Source organism: Carassius auratus, chromosome 26 (assembly GCF_003368295.1).
Source record: "Carassius auratus strain Wakin chromosome 26, ASM336829v1, whole genome shotgun sequence".
In the NCBI taxonomy this organism is placed as follows: domain Eukaryota; kingdom Metazoa; phylum Chordata; class Actinopteri; order Cypriniformes; family Cyprinidae; genus Carassius; species Carassius auratus.
This window is the reverse complement of record NC_039268.1, coordinates 748,682-767,493: the sequence shown is the minus strand read 5'-3', so window position 1 is coordinate 767,493 and position 18,812 is coordinate 748,682. Positions and strand designations below refer to the sequence as shown.

Below are 18,812 nucleotides of genomic sequence, written 5' to 3'. Positions count from 1 at the left end.
ACTGCACCATGAACTTCCTATGGTTTCCTTCCTCATGGCTTACTGTGTGAAGCAGACCACCAGAATCAGTCTAATGAACACTGAGGGGCTGAAAGAAGAGATTGTTTAGAGTGTGAAATGAGGAGCAAAAGGCACTTGAAGGAAGTAAGTGCAATAAAGGAATTTAAATGACATTTCCAGTTAAGCATTAGCACACTTGAAGGGCATTTCAAATAGCTGGGTCATACAATATCTTGATTCGGCTATTTATTGTTTTCCTGCATGTGCTTTAGTGTCAAGTTGTCCATGCACTGCTTGAAATTTCAAATGGGTTTTCTTTCAAATCTATTGCACAGTATGGCCTTACATTCTCTTCTTACATGTTAGACTGCCCTCAGGCCTTAAACTATACCTTTGCAATAAATGCACTATTGATATTTGCTGATACTCACTAATAACTGAATAGCAACTACACAAGTGATAACAGATGCTTCTAACTAAATCAATCAACTCGTGTGAACAGGTCTTTGTTCGTCTGACCGCTCTCACTGCCCAGTCTGTTACATAACAGACGTCTCCGGCAGGCATGATGGACAAGGGTTTGGGTAGGCAATCCTGACTGATCTCGGGTGTCATGGTAACCACACTGGCCAATAGCAGCAGGGTGATTGACGGTTAATGGGATGTTCTGGGAGACTGCCAGAGTGTTGCTATACTGATGCTATGGCTTCTGAGTGTCTGTTACTGTAAGCCATTAATATGCAGGTGAAGTGTCCAGGGTGTGGCTAAAAAATACGGACAAAAATTTTAAAAGGTACACAGAATATAAAGTGGTAAAGATTTAATTAGATATAACCTAGGTCACTGGTTTACCCCAAAAATGTGACAAGGTCAATGGCAAATCCACATTTTGGTGCCTGGATTCCAGTTGTTTCTATGGATTACATCAATCTATTTGCTTCAGTAGATTTTGACAGTCTATTTAAAATTAGCTCTGATTTCTTGTCGAATCTATTTGTACAGTCAGTCACACAACAGCTCTTTCTCATTAGAAGTGTTCTTTTGAGAAAACACCCGGATCGGTGGTCCAGTGTCCTTGGAAACCCTTTTTCTGGTTAGCATCATTACTGAGGAAGCGGATGGTGGCCTTGTCCCCGTTGACAGTTAAAGATGGTGGGTTAGAACCACAGAATTGTCCTAGTTAAATAGAAAATAACAACATTCATTCACATGCAAGGCATTACAAGGCATTCTGCATTATACTGTGATTCCACCCATGTCCAAAAATCATAAGGCCCTAGTTTTTTCACTCACCCTCTATCTCAGCAGGATTCACTGCTTTCCAAATGGCTCTGAACCCTGTGTCCACGATTTTGTCATTGGAGGAGAAACTGACAGTCAGTGTGTCTCCAGCCGCGACTAGAGCTCTTGGAGGAGACGTGCAGTAGGTACCTGAGAAAAAGAGGCAGAGTACACAGTGTATTATATCTCATTCACGTTCCCTGAACACCACAGTGACCCACCTGAGAGCACATTAGTATATAAGGACAAGCCACATGGGATAAGTCTGTGTACCCAGAGTGCCGACGCTATCACTGAGAGTGACTTTGTCATTAAGGCACAGCGTGGTCTCCTCCAGGGAGAAGCTGCTAAAGTGAAGGTAGACGTTTTTCCCAGTGGGCACACGGATATTCCACTGGCAGGAAGCTCTGTTACTGTAACTCTCTGGATGATCCATAGACGCCAGCATGCCCTCCGTTCCAACCAGATCCTTCAGTCCACCACAACCAGAACCTTGAGAAAGCAAGAAATAAAATCTCTAATTGACTCAAAATGAAAAAGATTTTCCAGTCTACCAATGCAAAGCGGACGTACTGGTGAAGTCAAAGATGTCTTTGCGAATTATGTTTTCAATCCAAGGCAGGTAGGCAGATGAACGAGTGAAGACGCTGGGCTTCTTATCAAAGACACAGCCGATTGGACCAAAACTAGTGATGCCGTGCACCTCCCAGGCGGCCGAGGGGCCGTCTTGGCATACCAGGGGTCCACCTGAGTCACCCTATACATGAAATGAATGTTATGACTGTTGTTGTCTTTTGCTTTGCTTAAACTTAAACTCAATCTACTCGATCTATGTTTTGATCAGTGGGGAAAGAGTTAACTGGTACATGAGGCAATCTGATGAGATTACATAGGCAAACATCCTAAAGATTTTTCTATTCAGCCAAAAAGTGCAGATGCAAATCATACTGAATAAAGTAGTGTCTCAGAATCAATCCACACCTGGCATACAGACTTGAGCTCATCAGGTAAAGTGTAGCCACAGCAGATCATGGAGGTCTTGACCTGGAACCACCAGTAGTCCATGCGTTTACATGTGTCATACGGCACTACCGGCAGAGCCACCTGGTTCAATGCCTCAGCCACTTTGGGAGCAGTGGAGTTACCTGTGGACAAGATTGATTTATTAGTAGTTAATTTGCTTAATGTTTCTCAGAGGTAAAGGTAGCTGAAAGGTAAACACGGATTCTAATCTAACCTTGTATGATTGTTCATATCATAACTGCACAGCAGAGGGCGCAATCGCTCCAGAGTCTCAGAACTGTCAGGGATGTGGGCCAGTGAGTAAATATTGTATTTATAGGATATGTATATTTTTAGTGTCTGGTTTTATACATCAGGGAAAACTTGTTTATAAATTAAATCAGATGGGGCTGCTGAAAAAATAAAAACGTGGTGTTTTGAGCCACTTGCCTGAGGAGTAAAAAATGGCATATAACTTTATGCTGATATTATCACACTGTTAAGATGCCACCAGAAATCCATCATTGACAAAACATTTATATACAATATAATACAATGAAATATTAGTTATTTACTTTTTGCATTTTATGATATGCTATTACAGTGTTTATAAATATTTTTTAGTGCTGTCAAACGATTGTTCACATCCAAAATAAGTTTGTTTACATAATATAGGTATACTGTGTATATTATGAATAAGTAAATACAAACATGCATGTATAAATGTAAGAAAAATATGCAATGTTTATATATTAAATATATTTATATATAATATTAAATATATGATTATGAATATATAAATGTATAAACACGTAAACATTTTCATAATATATTCTGCATGTGTGTGTTTATATGTACATAATGAATATACACAGTTATTTTACAGGTATTTTTCAAAAAAAAAAAAAACGTTTATTTTTGGACGCCATTAATCGTTTGACACCACTGATATTTTTCATTAGCTTTTATTTTGACACTTTTCAAACACTTCATTTTGTTAAGTGTTTGACATTTTTACTACTTTTCTTTGAGTGAAATAAACATGACATAAAAATGCATGGAATAAAAACTAAAACTAACAGCTAATAAAAAGCACATAGCACAATTATTACATTTGTGAAATAAAAATGAAAAATAAAAATGCATTCAAAATAATAATAAATTGAATAATAGTATATAAACAATACAAAAATATACAAATTTCAGCTTTATTTCAATTAACAAATCTTTTTTAATTTATCCTAAAGACTTTTAAACAGACAGCGACTTTTAATGACCATTAGATATATGTATATTTAGTGACCTCCTGATGTCAGCTACACATAAAGAGGAAGTTCTTCCAAAAATTAACAAAACATGTCATAAAGCACCTGCATGTTTTTTGTTTGGCTAACAAGTTCTCGCAGTTTCTTTCATGTATTTATATATGTATACTGCACACTTACAGCAGTATTGCAAAACCACCACAATATTGTTTTAAGATTTCTATCACTATAATTCAGTGGCTGGACAACACAGAACCGTAACCTAACCTGTTTCATCTCCCCAGCCGGTGGCATAGCATTTTTTCCCTTCGGGCAGGACCTCCTCAAATGAAGGCAGACAGGCGAAATCAATGTAGTGGTTGGGCGTCACCTCTCCATCCAGTCGCACCAGGGTGATGTCGAACTCCACAGTAGGCACAGTTGGGTACTGGAAGCCCTCGTGACGATAGATGCCAAGCACATTAAAGCACTGCTCAGTCAGCTCAGAGAAGGTCAGGTTGTGTTTCCCCAGACACATCTTCCAGCGATGCAGCTCATCAGCATACCTGATAAAAGTTCACACACACACACACACACACACACACACACACACACACACACACACAGACAAGTACATAGTGTGATCACAGGATGATCAAGACCCAGTCACAAAAATACTCCATTAGGGATCAATTAAAGCCTATATATACATATATATAAACCTGATGAAGCAGTGAGTAGCTGTCAGGACCCAGTTTTTATGGATGAGCGTTCCTCCACATGTATGACCGAATTTGGGTGAAGGCTCAGAATCACGCCAAACCTTTAACAAAATAAGAATAAAAATTAGGCCTATATTACAGTTGTTTTTTTGATGCAGCATGAGTTACGCATTATATATACCCTGTCTATATAGGGTTTTTATGTTTGTTTAAATCCCTATAGTCCTATTGATGCTTCCCTTAGCAAACACAGATAATAATCATATGATAAGAGCTGAACTAATAACTGACCTCAAGCACACTGACCCTGGTAATGTCATTGTTCATTTCTTGTTTATCTTGTAAGATTGTTTATCTTTAATAAGAGAAAATGACAAACATGATCTTTCCTGTAATATAGAAGAGCAGAAATCTCTTCGGGGAAAGCTGTGAGATGAGATGAAGGCTTAACTGTACCTGCATGGATACTTGCCACGGCCAGGAGTGAGCTTTGGCAGGTTCTCCGTTCACTATGCGAGTGTTGACATCCGGAGGGATCGTGGGCTTCCCGCAGCTCTCAGGCCAGTCTGTGAAAGAAGAGGGCTCAGCATTCAGGTGAAGTCTTTTAACTGAAGAGCTTTCTAACATGCTGAATGATTTCAGCTGTGAATAATCCTCCCTCTAAATGAACAAGAAAAAAAATAGACTAGTTCTCAAAGGATATTTTGATACTGCACTGGAAAAATGTGAGCGGTGCTTGCAAAATGATTACCATGATGCCAGGGTTTTTGCTCCTAGTAACCTTTGTACACTGAAAATAAAGTACATTAAATTGTACATTTAGGGGTACAATGGCTTGTCACTGGGGCTGTATCCTCAAGGGTACAGCTTTTGTGCCCTTGGCATAAGCTTGGGAACATATATGTACCTTTTTGACCCTCAGTGCAGATTATACCTTGGGGGACAGAAATGGACTCCTACTGTACCACTATTTCTGACAGTGTAGGTAGTTTTCAGGTTGTTGCTAGGGTGGTTTTGAGTATTGCTATGCAGTTGTAGTGTGTGCTAAGCCGTTCTGACATGTGACATGTTCAACAGCGATGTGACAATGCAACACACTTTGTAAAACTATAACTGCACAGCTCCATATTTGACCTGCATATGTACAGTATACATAGTATATAAAAAGTTGAATTTAAGGTTCTTTAGTGACATCTGTGGTTCCATGATGATCTATTCATGGAATCATTCCATTCCACAAAAGGTTCTTTAAAGTGGAACAAGGTTCTATAAATCATTCCGATGTTCTTCACTCTAAGAACAAAAATGGTTCACAGATTACTGAAAGATTCTTTTATGGAAACTTAATTTTTATATATATATATATATATATATATATTCAACTTAATCTTTATCAAATCTTTAGAATACCCAAGACGTGTCAGTTTTGAATGGGAAAATATGCAATGCTTAATATGACTTCCGTTAGAAGTCCCGGTTGCTATAGATCAGATGTGCTAAAACATTAGCCACTTTTAAATCTTGACTCAAAACTCATCTGTTTAGCTGTGCATTTGTGGAATGAGCTCTGTGCGAAGTCCAAACTGATTGCACTGTATTTTATGTAAAATCATTTTCTATTTTTTTATTGTTTTAAATTCATTTAGGTCAATTTTTAAATAATTTTCTAAGTTTTTAGATTCTTTGTTTTATTTTTGTGGGGTTTTTTTTCATGATTATTTTTATGTAAAGCACTTTGAATTCCCATTGTGTGCAAAATGTGCTATACTCGTATAAATAAACTTACATTGCCTAGAAACAGTCAGCGTTCTGAGACGCGCATTTAAGACTGTTCATGCGCAATGGCTAATCTAACCTGAAAAATACATTTATTACACATTTGTTTTCAGATTTCAAATATGAAATTTAATTGTAAGCTTAGTGAACAGTTTGGGAGAATTTGATGTTTCCCCATACAAAGAGATAAGGGTTGCACATACATGCCCAGAGGCGTTTCAAAGATGGTCAAAGATGATTGTCATCTCCGAACTATAGTAAATATGACATGGCGTGAATGCAGCATACGTCTGTATACAAACAGTACACTCAAGGAAAATGATGTTTATAGCAAATGCCAGATTTCTTCAATCTCAACTGCACAATATTTTTGTCGCAATATTTAACTATTATAACCCAGCTCTTTATAAAGGGAATACATTCATCTAGGCTGATATATAAGACAGTACTTAAGGCTATAGCAAACCTCTATCACTTGATTGCTTTTACATTTTATCTTATCAACCAGCTTTATCTGCTAAATATGACTAGAAGCTATCAAGAGATTTAGATATAATAAATATTGCAATGACTACATTGACTTGACTGATTTGATGTGTAATGTCTGGTTAGGATTATTACCACTTGATTTAGTTAAATTAGCTGGGACTGATATTAAATGTCAAATGACATTAAATGTATTTGCTCATACCTATCTTGATGTCATCCCAAGGGTTGGGCGGCACCGGAGGCTCAGTGGGGGTCGGTAAGGTGGAATCGGTAGTCCAGTGTGCACGAAAACCTTTGGCCTCAATGAAGAAGTCGGCAAAGAAACGTATCACAAGTTCATTTGTTGTGCTTTCAATGACAGCAGGGATTTTGGAGCCGCAAAAGGGGCCTGAGAGAAAGAACATTTATTTGAATATACTGCCTTCTATAGACCTTAAAAGCATGGAAGCCATACCATTTTAGTGGACAGTATATTATAAACATATGTCTTGTTTGAATGTTCAAATTTAAAGGGCCTCATAAACAGGCGCCCTTGAAAATGCATTCAATAGCATCCTTGTCCTCGCTCACCGTATTTTTTTGCTCCAGGTTGTGTTCCGTCGGAGACTACCACGTTGTCATTGCACTGGCCGAAAAGGATGCCAGCCTCTTCCACGTCAAAATGAGTGAACGTCAATTTAATGGTCTTCCCCCCGGGAGCGCGTATGGTCCACAGACACATGCTGTTCGCTGGATAGTTCGTGGGCCAGTTTTGAGACTTGATGATGCCTGTCTCCTCCTGTGAGAAACCTCCACATCCCTGGATATCTGCAGGACATCGTAAGTGAGGTTTGCTGCCTTTGAACAGAGTTACGGCTATAAAATGTGACAGTTCAATGTAGAATTGTTCCAACAAAGCAAAATGTCAGAAAATTGTGTCTTGCTGTTATAGCAGAAGTCAGCTGGTGCATGGCATCTCAGGTTTTAGCCACATGTCACCAGGGTGCAAAATTTTCTTTTTGCTATACTTGCCAATGGCAGATGTTTTTTGTTGTTGTTGTTGTAAGAAAATACAATTATTTGTAATTATTGAAAATTCTTAGCATAAGAATAGCATTTTTATTATAGAAAATAAATGAAATTAAAATAATTTGCAATTATTTAAAATTACTAGTTATAAATATGATGTAAACAAATCCAACTTAGGTCATAAATATGTCTTTTTACGGGCTTTCTTCGTTTTTTCAATAGGAAGCAATAATGTTTTATTTACGTTAAATATGTGCTATAGACATATCTTTGGCCATATTAACAAATCTTTATACTTAATGCACAGTAATCAGTCTAAAATCATGTGCAAGATTAGACAATCACAGAAAATAAGAAGCTTTGTATTGTTCATTATATTTTTGTGACTTATTAACATTTTTTGTATTATAGAACAAGCATGAAAGGTTATTCAAATGCAAAGAAATATGGTATAAAATGTTCTGTAAGGCCTTCTTTTTTGTTAATTTCTGGTTGGCTGCACAGGCAGAAGGAAACTGCAGGCAGAATATACTGAGTCTAAGGAGAATATGTCACAGAGACAAGCTTTAACTGTGAGCGCTTGCAATGCATGTTAATGCAGGCTTCAATCAGCATGACGACAGATGGTTTCCTCTCCTTTTTAGGGGTGTATCATCTGGTAAAGGGGGAAAAGTTTTTCATAAATCCAAGAATCTGTGTATTTACTGTGAAATATATCTCTTTCAAATGCCACTGTGTCAGCCATGACATTTATTTGAGCAATTTGGCACTATTCCAGCTTGTGTACGTGAAATTTCTAAAACATTATTGAAATACTGTTAAAATGGAACGGTAAATTGATGTTGCCTGTGTGTTTCCTACAGTTATTTTTCCTTGCTATTCTACCCTCATTACCTTGACTTCAAAATATCCACAGGGGACACACACACATTGAAAATCTTGCAAGACACACAGGGTTGCTGATGGCTTTTGGCTCACAGCCACATCAGCAGGATTCATCCGAGGTGTGTGTATGTGTGTGTAGGTGTGAGTAGATAGATGTCTTTATAAGTCTGCTAGGTGTTTTACCAGAAAGGTCCTCTGGATACACAGCTTCCCATGTGGCAGCGAAGCCGCGGTCGGCTAGCCGAGCGTCTGACTGGAAACTTAGCGACATGTTGTTAGTGACACTGATAAGAACCGGGGGAAGAACAAACCCGCAGTGTGTGCCTGAGAGAAAGAGATAAAAGAGAAAGTTTCTGCACCTCTCTCCGTCTCCTGGCCCAAAGTCAGAACGTTGTTGGTTTTGCATCATTTGTACTCAAGGGCACATACAGTAGAAGGTTAGTCAAAGTTTGTTTCTTGCATCAACAAGTCATTAATAGTTATAATTTAGTTTTACAAGAGACACTCTCCTCCTGGCACTTAGAAACAGACTATTTTTGGTCCTGTACATTAAAAGGGTCTTTTATAGAAGTCCATTTGCACAACATAAGAAAAAGAAGCTTTTGTAAATTATAATTTGGAGATAACAGGTGGAAATTAGGAGATACTAAGCAATAACATTGACAAAAAAAGGTCAAAATTATTACCTACATCATTTTTATGAGATTAAAAAGTCAAAACTATGGCAAAATTAGAAGAAGTCATCTTTTAGACAGGCAGTAATGACAATTTTGTCATGTCATAATTTATTTTATTAATTTTTTGTCACAATTATGACTTTATCTTCGAATTCAACCTTCAGTTCATAATTATGTTTTTTTTTTTTTTGTCATAATACTTTCAATGTCATAAATAAACTGATTTTATGCCATAATAATCACATGAATTATGGAAGACAATTTGTAACATAACTTAATAAATATTACATAAATCATTAAAAGTCTCAATTATGAGACAAGTCGAAATTACAAGAGAAATTCATAATTTAGACAAGTAATTATAACAAATTTGTCATGTCATAATTGACATTTTTGGTCACAATTATGAGACAATTATTTTATCTTATAATTGAACCTTTAGTCTTTTTATCCTATAATTATGACTTGATATCTCATAATACTTTTATTATCAGGAAGGTGTCTCATAATTTTGACTTTTCATGTATAACTCTGACATTTTATGTCATCATCTCTCGTTTCACCAAGTCAATATCATTTTAGAACGATCGTGTCCAACTCCAGTCAAATTTTACTGTTAAATCCTTGTCCGACTAGAGATTATTTACCAACGTGAAAAAAAAAAATATTCTGATAATATTTCAGCATCATGTCATGTGTCTGATTTTTCAATTTGTACTTCACTTTTACTTTGTACTTCAAACAAACACTTCTAGAGGGATTTTCACACTTAAAGAATTACTATTAGTAATATTAAGATTAAGATTCACCGTATAGCTGAGGCTAACATTGTTTTATACATCTCAGTTCAAACTGTTTGTGCCGTTCCTCTCTCCAGGGAAACACAGGCTGTCAGCAGAACTAACACTAACACACTGCTTCGTCTTGACAGCCGGGATAAAGAAAGTGATGTGAAGAACACACACACTTATACACACTTGTAAGGCAAGTAAGGGCACAGTGTCGAGACAAATGATCCACAAAATCCATGACTGCATGGACCAAAACTAAACTTGTTTTTATTAATTAAATTAATTTCAAATCCCTTGTGTGCAGTTATATTGCATTTCAGTGGTTTCATGGAAATTTTGATCCACTGACTTCTCTTGCATTGCATTTTTTTAAAGAATGCACTGGTCGATTTTCTTAATGCATTTATAGATTAAATTCCCATCTGTTTTTCAACATAAACCTGTTTTTAAAACTTCAAATGACTCTATAGTTTGATTATACTCTTTATAATCTAAAAGTTTTGTTCCCTATTCACTGAAATCACAAAGACAAGAGGGATTAATCTATTTTATCCCATGGAAGAAAGTAAGTCCGATGACTCTGGAATGACATGAGGTGACTTTGTTTGAGAACACTATTCCTCTCTATGTTCAGTGCTCTGCAAACAGCCAGCGAAACACTTGTCCTTTTTGTCCTTCCTTGTAGTTCAAACTTGGTCTTTTCCCTCACACTTTCTTCTTCAATCTGCACTGGTACTTATTGACAGTATCTGGCGTACAGTCCTTGAAAAGCTGCTGCAGATAACTGTATCAGCTGCTCACAGCTCTGTTTGATGTTCAGCAATAAGGAGCCGTAATTTATAGTGCGCTCGCCTGCTGGCTCATGCCTCTCTGAGACTGATGATAATCAGTTTTTATAGCCCCTTTGTGCGAGGGATAAGAGAGAGAGCCATGTAAACGCCAGCTATACTCTTGCGCCAGCGGTGCCATTTAGTGTTAGTTATGGGCCCCGAAACAGAGTCGAAGGTCGTCTCTGATAGGCCACGTTCTGGCACATCGCTATGCTGGCTTGACACATTTCATCTAATTCAATTACTGGAAGATGTGTCACATATAAATAGGACAAGTCTGTTCAAATATTAAGCCCAGTTTTAATGATTCAGTTGCGGGCAATTGCGAAACGCAGTGATTTATGTATTTAAACAACATTGTTTAGAGCAGACTATAGATTACATACTAAAAACATAAAGAAATACACTAAAAGTTTGTTTTGAAAACATTTAAACTCTCCCAAGAAATGGCAAGTAACTTGATATCTAAAATTAAATTTTGAAGTGCCAAGACTGAAATAGTATTTTCCTGTAGTCTCGTGGAAACCATTGTACCTTTGTCTTTTCAGAGGCTCATCTTACCCAGCGACTGTTGACTGTCGGCGACGGTGAGTTTATCTTTGTCGCATTGGCCCGCTTCACCCACGATGGCCAGATCTGTGATGTGCAGTTTGACAAGGAAGCCCTCATCCACTGAGACGTCCCAAGAGCACCTCAAGCTTGCAGGATAAGCCTGAGGATAGTTCTTGGAGTTTATGTGACCTTTACGTCCGGACTGCTTCCCAGGGGACCCACAGCCAGAGTCTGAACAGAGAGCGAGTGTTATTGTCGGAACAATAATGCACAAAAGAACTTCATCAGAACTTGCAGTGATAAAATATCATCTGGCTTCATGTGAGGTAGAAAGCATGTCATGCATTGCACTGCTTAATGCATGTTAACATAGTAGATTTAATAGATTTTCTTCAAGTGTTGCACTAAATTATATTCTCCAAAGAATTTCCTCCAACATCCCAGTTCACACATTAAAGAAAAACACACAAAAGAACTCTTTAAATGCCTCAGATGCTCTTCCTAGACAAAAATGTATGAGCACATGGAGACTTATGCCTCCAGCTTTACAAATATTTCTCCTGGGGAAAAATACCCCATTAGATCCACAACAATATCTCAGTCTGTGCTCAGATCTGCCAGAATATAACAAGAAAACAAGAAATGCTAAATATATTGTATAAAGTAATCAAATGTATAAATCACTGCATATTGTGCACTTCATTGTGTACATTATATTTCGTCTTAATAAACTTTCAAAAGTGATTCGAGAGGAGTGAGAGATTTTTTTCTCTTTTGTTGTTTGATACGCATGAATGACAAACACTAGGATTTTTGGACTGCTGTCACTTTAAGAGCTGACCGGATCCAATATACTGTTGCACATTTTCTTTCTCAGCTGTGTGCGTTAACTTAAGAGCTGCATTACTGTGTTCACGAAAATATTTGTAAAGACGCATTCTGACACATACAAGTGTGTGTATTTAACCGTGCAAGGCCTATAAAGCGGCAAAAATAACTCTCTTTCAATACTCCCGCAGTCTCTACATGTGTGAGCCTCTCAGAAATGCTCTATATGTGGAGCACATACAGAAAAATGAGTTCTCTTTCACTGCTGATTCTATTTCAATGGCTTAAAATCACTTGTTTTTTAAACCTCAATGCTTACAATGCGAGCAAACAATACGTTTTTTTTTTTGTGTGTGTATCCATGTAGCACAACAACATCACATGAGACAATAGAGACGATAGCCCATCATTTCTACAAGTAGACAAATTTCTACCGGTTAATCATGTCTACCATCATATCGCTCACCCCTATGTAAGATGCATCTTTAGTTGTGGAAATAATTTTTATTCTTGTCAGTGGCAAGTCATTAGACTACAGGAGGTTCAGGGAACAACAGCCCCGTATTTTAATATGATCATGTATGTGCTGCATTGATTTAGTTTGACTGTACTCACCTTCTGGAGCAGGCGTTTGGGTCTGAGCCGGTGTGGATATCACTGGTCCAGTGTCCGTGGTCTTGGTGCTGGTCGTTGCAGTGGTTGTAACTGGCGGGGCACTAGCTACTGTATAGGTGGCACTGAAGCCTTTAGCAGTCCCGCTCGAATCAGACTTGAAACGTACCACCATACTACTTCCACTAGACAACACTGGAGCCGGGAGACTGTTTCCACAGAAATGACCTACAATAATTGAGATTTATATTTTTTGGCAGATACAAATGAGTGCACAGATGTTCGGCGGGGAACAAAGGCAAGCTTTTTAGATTTGTTAACTGTCAGTTCTCACCCAGCTGGGTCGCACCATCTGAAGCGCCGTCATAGACATCCACAAAGTCAGCACATGATGCTGGGACAAGGTTAAAGGCTGTGAATGTTAGCCGGACCTTTTCCCCATCAGGTACGTGTATCATCCACTGGGTGACCCATGCAAATTAAATATATTATATATTATTTAAATCCTCATATCGAATAACTATAACTATTTGTATTTAAACGGCTATTTTGGGCATTTTGATTTTGCACATGTACAATGCATAAACTGATCCAAATGCAATTGTGGTGTCCTGACAGGACTGGTGATAGAAATTGTGCTTTCTCATGCATCTTTAGTTAGTTTCAAGTCAAGGCTGGAAGACTGGCTGTAGATTAGCTGATGTGTGGGTAAATATCCTGCCAGATGGAGCCACGCTGTGAGGAAGCTTCCAGCAATCTGACTTCCACAATCAAAGGCCCTCATGTCAAAACTGATCACCAAATCCTCCTCACAAACTGCACAATTTCCTGTGTGTGTGCAATCTGAGTGTCATTATTCATAAAAATCAAAGCATGATGCAACTATATTTTTTGACGTTGTGAGGAAAATGTGCATGTGCAGAACACTCTGCTTCTGATGCTAGAATGTTATGGATGGATGCAAGGCCATTGGTTGGTAGTCTGTTCTGGATGGTTATTAGGTGATTGCATACTACTGGCACAGTCAAAAGAAACCAACCCCAGTATCTACATTTCCATGCATCCAAATAATACTTTTTTAACTGGACTGATGACTCAGTCGGATTGAAAAGGTTTCAAATTGAGGTATCACTCATGTCCGCAGCACAAAAAATCTCTTACTGTGAGCAATAGTAAAAGTGATGATTACATTACTGATTTAAAAACTAAGGGATTTCTTCATACACATGAGTCAAATATCTTCATGTTATTAATTTTGCTGGTGAAGGTTGTGCATGAGTAAGGCAGACGATATTGAACATAGTGTTTCAGGTCAGTCGGTGGAAAAGGACAAAGATACAGTCTCCAGAGAACAAACTGGAAAATGACAGATTGTGATAAATCAAGAGCAGGTGTAGAGGTCATATTGATTATTGAAGGCACCTGGTAGAGCGCGCCGTTCTCATAGTTTTGTGCGGGAAAGCCGGGGGTCAACAGCTCCCCATAGTCACCTTGAAGAACGCCACCAGCCCCAACTATTTCTAGAAGCATGGGAACGAGAGAGATTTAGCTGCAAAGAGAGACACCAAAAGGGTATTCTGACACCCCCCCCCCCCCTCCCAATACACCCCAGTTACACACGCACACACACACACTAACGCGCTGTGCCTCTTTCTAGGTCAGCTCTCTAGGACAGCCTCTCAGTATCTGGCAGAGTAAGATACAGTCACTAAATGATGATATGAAAGGCACAGCAGACGTGTATTGTTACATCTCAAATGTTGTTCCACCATGTTAATAATAGTTTTATTTAATTAATTCAATATGTAATGCCCATTGTCTTTACCTGATGTTGTCCCAGGGGCCACAGCACGGTACAGGGCTTTGAATCCCCTCTCTGTGAATCTCTCATTGGTGTCGAAAAACACAAAAATGCTGTTTCCTAAGGACACTATCGGTTTAGGCGAAGAATAGCCACAGTACTTGCCTGCAGAAGAAAACATAAAATATTATAATTAGTATTATTATTAGCAGTAGTAGTAGTATTACACATAATATTATTAATAATATTAATATATTTTTAATAATATTTTTCTGCATTTATTATTTGTTAAAGTTTTGTATAAAAAAAGTCTCTCTCTCTCTTTCTCTCTCTCTCTCTCTCTCTCTCTCTCTCTCTCTCTCTATATATATATATATATATATATACATATATAATTTTCATTTAAATTTTATTATATTATAATAACAAACTCATAAACAAACATCTGGATGCATTATGTTTTTTTCTTTTGATTTGGGGTCTAAAATACATAAATACCTTTTATACATGAGATTGACTAATCCAAAGTAATTAAAAAAAAAAATCTGAGTAAATAAAAAAGAAATCATTACCATATCATTCATAGAGCAATAAAAAAAGTAAACAAATGTCTGTAACACTTTATTTGTCCTTGTAATAACAGTAATAACAGTAAGTTATGCATAATTACATGCAATAACCTTAAACCAAACCCTAATCCTAACCCTATAGTAATTACAAGTTATTACTACTCTTTACTCAAATACATAATTACACTGTAATAAGGACATCGTAAAATAAAGTGTAACCTACATGTTCTTAAAATCAACCACTGTGTAATTGTAGTTTATTAATATTACACCATAAACCATAAAAATGGCACAGGCTCAAATGGAAAATTCCTGTCCATACAAAGTGACTGATTAATTTGTGTCAAAACATTGAGTTTGATTCAACACAGCCTTTGATATGAACAGAAAGATTTTCTCATGTTTCTATTTCGCTATCATATATATTGCATTAATACATTTTCCAGTTTTGGGTACGTTGTGATCCACCAGTTGAGAACGGCTGGACTTGAATATCCAGGGAAATACATCGCTTTTGCTGAGTGGACAATCTCAGTTCTGTTGTGCATCCTCTAATTCAATCAGAATTTTTTTCAGGACACGATGAGCATAAGCAATGGCCAAAGAGCCAAAAATGGTGACCGGTAACATTCAGTTAATGTCAGAAGTTAACTTTCTCATTCCCTCTGGAATAAATGCAGGCAGACCGCTTCTGCGCTCATTGTAATTAACTTACAATGATTTTTTTCCCTGACTCTCTGCAGGGAACAGGAATGGTTTTGCCAATATGACGACCAGCCACTGCACAAGACTCACCAATAATGCCCAGTTCATCCTTGAGAGTGATAAAGTCAGCCTCACAAGTATTGGAGTCCTGTATAGAGAAGTCTTCAAACCAGAGATGGATCACCTGGAAGAAGAAACCAAGATAACTCATTTTGTTGTTTGCCACCTTCCACAAATAATGTACAAATGGTGTCCCATTACTTTGTAATGGATCATTAAAATGTATAATAAGGTACTTCATACCTTGAGAATCTAATGCAAAATCAAACAGCAGATATAACTTAAATATGATAATGGTTTTAAGACTTTGAGTCCCTACTTGAAGCCCTGTGTGTGGAAGGTGCTTTCAGAAACCAAAGCATGGAGGTCATTTAAACCTCATAGTGTCCTAATGAGCAGCTAACTGCTAATGAGATGAGGTTAGTGTCATCCGGTACCTTATTGGTTTCTACTGTGATGTGCCAACTGCAGCTCATGCCATTGTCGTAGCTGCTGGGGTAATTCCCACTGGAGAATTCCCCTGAGGAAGCCGTCAGCTCCTGCAGACTCCCACATCCCGTATCGATCTCGGCCTCTGTGGACAGAGACAGAGCGAGGAATAGAATTTGACATCGCCTGTGTAAACAGATTGATTACATTTCCTCAGCAGCTCCCTGCAGGTGAAGCTATTTCATGGATTCAGCCTCGTGGAACATAATGCAGTTTTAGTCTGGTAACTGAATTTGAAAGGAGATGATAATGTGTGTGTACCAGTGGCTGTATATAATGCACTGCATTCATCATTAGAGATGCAAAGATACTCTTAAGTTTAGTGATTATGTGAAACATAAGCATTGTAAGTTTAAAGTTAAACTTTTGCTGCAAAGTTTATTTGAGGTATAACTTCACTCATATGAAGATTTTTTCATTATTGTGCACCAGAGTGAAAAAGTGCTGCTGGATTTAGAAAGTGATTACTACATAATTTACATGAATATGCCACTTTCCAGGGCTTTCTGCAGAGAAAAATGCTGCATTGTATGCATTGCATGCCACAGATTTCACAATAGTGTTATTCGGTTGAAGCTGATTCAACTGAACGGATAGTAGTTTTGCACTCAGCAGTAATTTAAAGTTCAAGTTTCAATAACCTCAGTCATTCAAAAGTTATTTTATAGTTAGTTTTATAGCTTTAGTTTATCATCAACTTTTGCATCTGAAGGCAAAACAAGAGACATTTAATCTATAGCATTAACAAACTCTTTTTCATGAATGTTAAGCAGCAGAGATTCATTTTAGATTAGTTGTTTGCCAAGTAAACAACTTGGTGGCATTGATCAAGTCTATTGATTTGACATTATGGGGCCTTCGAATCATAAATAATTGCACCTTTTCTTTTGTTTTATTTAGTACCACTGACATGCTTTATCTATATTTATATCTAAGTGGAAGTCAGAGCTAAATAAGTGTGCAAAACTAATTATCGTGAAATATATCTGGATATGGAGCAACAATAACTCACCTTTTGAACTCGAGTTGTTCTTCTCAATTACAAACACCACAACTATTCCAATAGTGACTGCAGTAAGGCCTACAAATAGGAAGATCAAGCTCTTCTCTAATGTTGTCAGGCCTTTCTTGGACGTCATCTGTCCTGATGTTCCTCAGGGTTCTTCGACGAGAAACAGATAAATGAGGTCTTCAGCCGAAGCTGACTGAGCAGCATTCTCCTCGCAGATGGTCTAATATTTATAACGTTAATGTTGACCTTTGTAGAGCTGTACTTTACTCTCAAATGGTTTTGCTGTATAACTCCACAAAAGCAATTTCTGCAAGTATCTCTTTAATGCATTTTACTGCATGTGTGATAGGTCAGGTTGTTAATTTAGGAACTGGTTTTATCTAGGAAGTCTTATCGGTTAAGTTAAAGCAACGATTACAGTCTCATATGATTAACTACATAAGACGTTATCTTGCTTGTAGACCACTTGTAGACTTTGTTTAGTAATACTATTGAAGATTAAATAAGTAGTTATATACTCAACCTTTAATGTATTTGTATTCTCACTATATACTTATTCATTTAATGAGATATTTCATCCAAAAAGGAAATTCCCCAGTGTTGTTTTGTCCATTCAATTAAGTGGTTCAGTGTTGTTTTGGACTCAGCTGACTGTATCTGTATGAAGAATTCTTCAAAATAGAATATTTTGTGCATCATTTTGGAATCACATGAAGTAGTACATGATGACCAAACTTTCATTTTGGGCTAAATTTGTCCCTTTAAGGCTTTCCTACACGTATGGACACAATGCTTCTGAGTTTATACAAATACCTGGATCTATTGGGTCTGAAAATAAACACCCTAAGGGCCAGCAATTGACTGAACACTTTCTGTTTGGGAAGAAAAATCAACAGAGAAGAAAAAGAACAGCTTGCAGACACTGTCAAGGCCTGTTTGCTCAGGCATTGAACAGGGCGCATGAAAGAGGGTATTTTTACAGAGCTCCTTTCACTGAAGTGGCCCATATATGCTCAGTCACTCAACCAGAGGTGTACTCTGAAGGAGCCTTTGGAAAGCAGTGTCACTATCATGCTTGTTCTTAGAAGAGTATCACTGAGGTTCTTTCTGGAATTCTGGAGAGAAAATAAGTTCTGCACTTAGTGGCACTTCATTATCTCCTGAAGATAATGAGGAACTGAGTGTTGCTCTCATAAAGAGCAGAAATGACCTGTTATCCAAATGATAACACTGTAACATTCTCGTCACAGGAGAAATTTTATCTCTCTGAGCTATTTTTGAAAAAACATTCAGTGTTGGGGGTTCTCCAGGACCAGATCTGGGGAATTTGGAGGCCAAGGCAACACCTTGAACTCTTCGTCATGTTGTGTTGCGGCTTGTGTTGTTATAATTTTGTTGTGTTGCAAATTGTTTCCGCTGTGTTATGGCGTGTTTCACTTGTGTTGTGCTAATTTCTTTGTGTTGAAACTTGTTTCCGTT

General features: G+C 37.6%; 1 protein-coding gene across 1 annotated transcript; it reads right to left on the bottom strand.

Annotated features, from left to right (window-relative positions):
• Window positions 1–814: 814 nt before the first annotated feature.
• LOC113044742 (cubilin-like) lies at window positions 815–17,460 on the bottom strand. The gene is made up of 19 exons (XM_026204920.1): window positions 17,334–17,460; window positions 16,270–16,406; window positions 15,863–15,956; window positions 14,523–14,663; window positions 14,120–14,217; window positions 13,032–13,158; window positions 12,701–12,925; window positions 11,267–11,488; window positions 8,591–8,731; window positions 7,085–7,321; window positions 6,717–6,902; window positions 4,706–4,815; window positions 4,250–4,350; window positions 3,816–4,093; window positions 2,263–2,426; window positions 1,855–2,038; window positions 1,555–1,773; window positions 1,294–1,431; window positions 815–1,176 (listed from the first exon to the last, which is right to left on the bottom strand). The coding sequence occupies exons 1-19, from the start codon at window positions 17,458–17,460 to the stop codon at window positions 1,028–1,030; spliced, it is 3,078 nt and encodes a 1,025-aa protein (XP_026060705.1). The 3' UTR covers window positions 815–1,027.
• Between the last annotated feature and the right edge of the window lie 1,352 nt (window positions 17,461–18,812).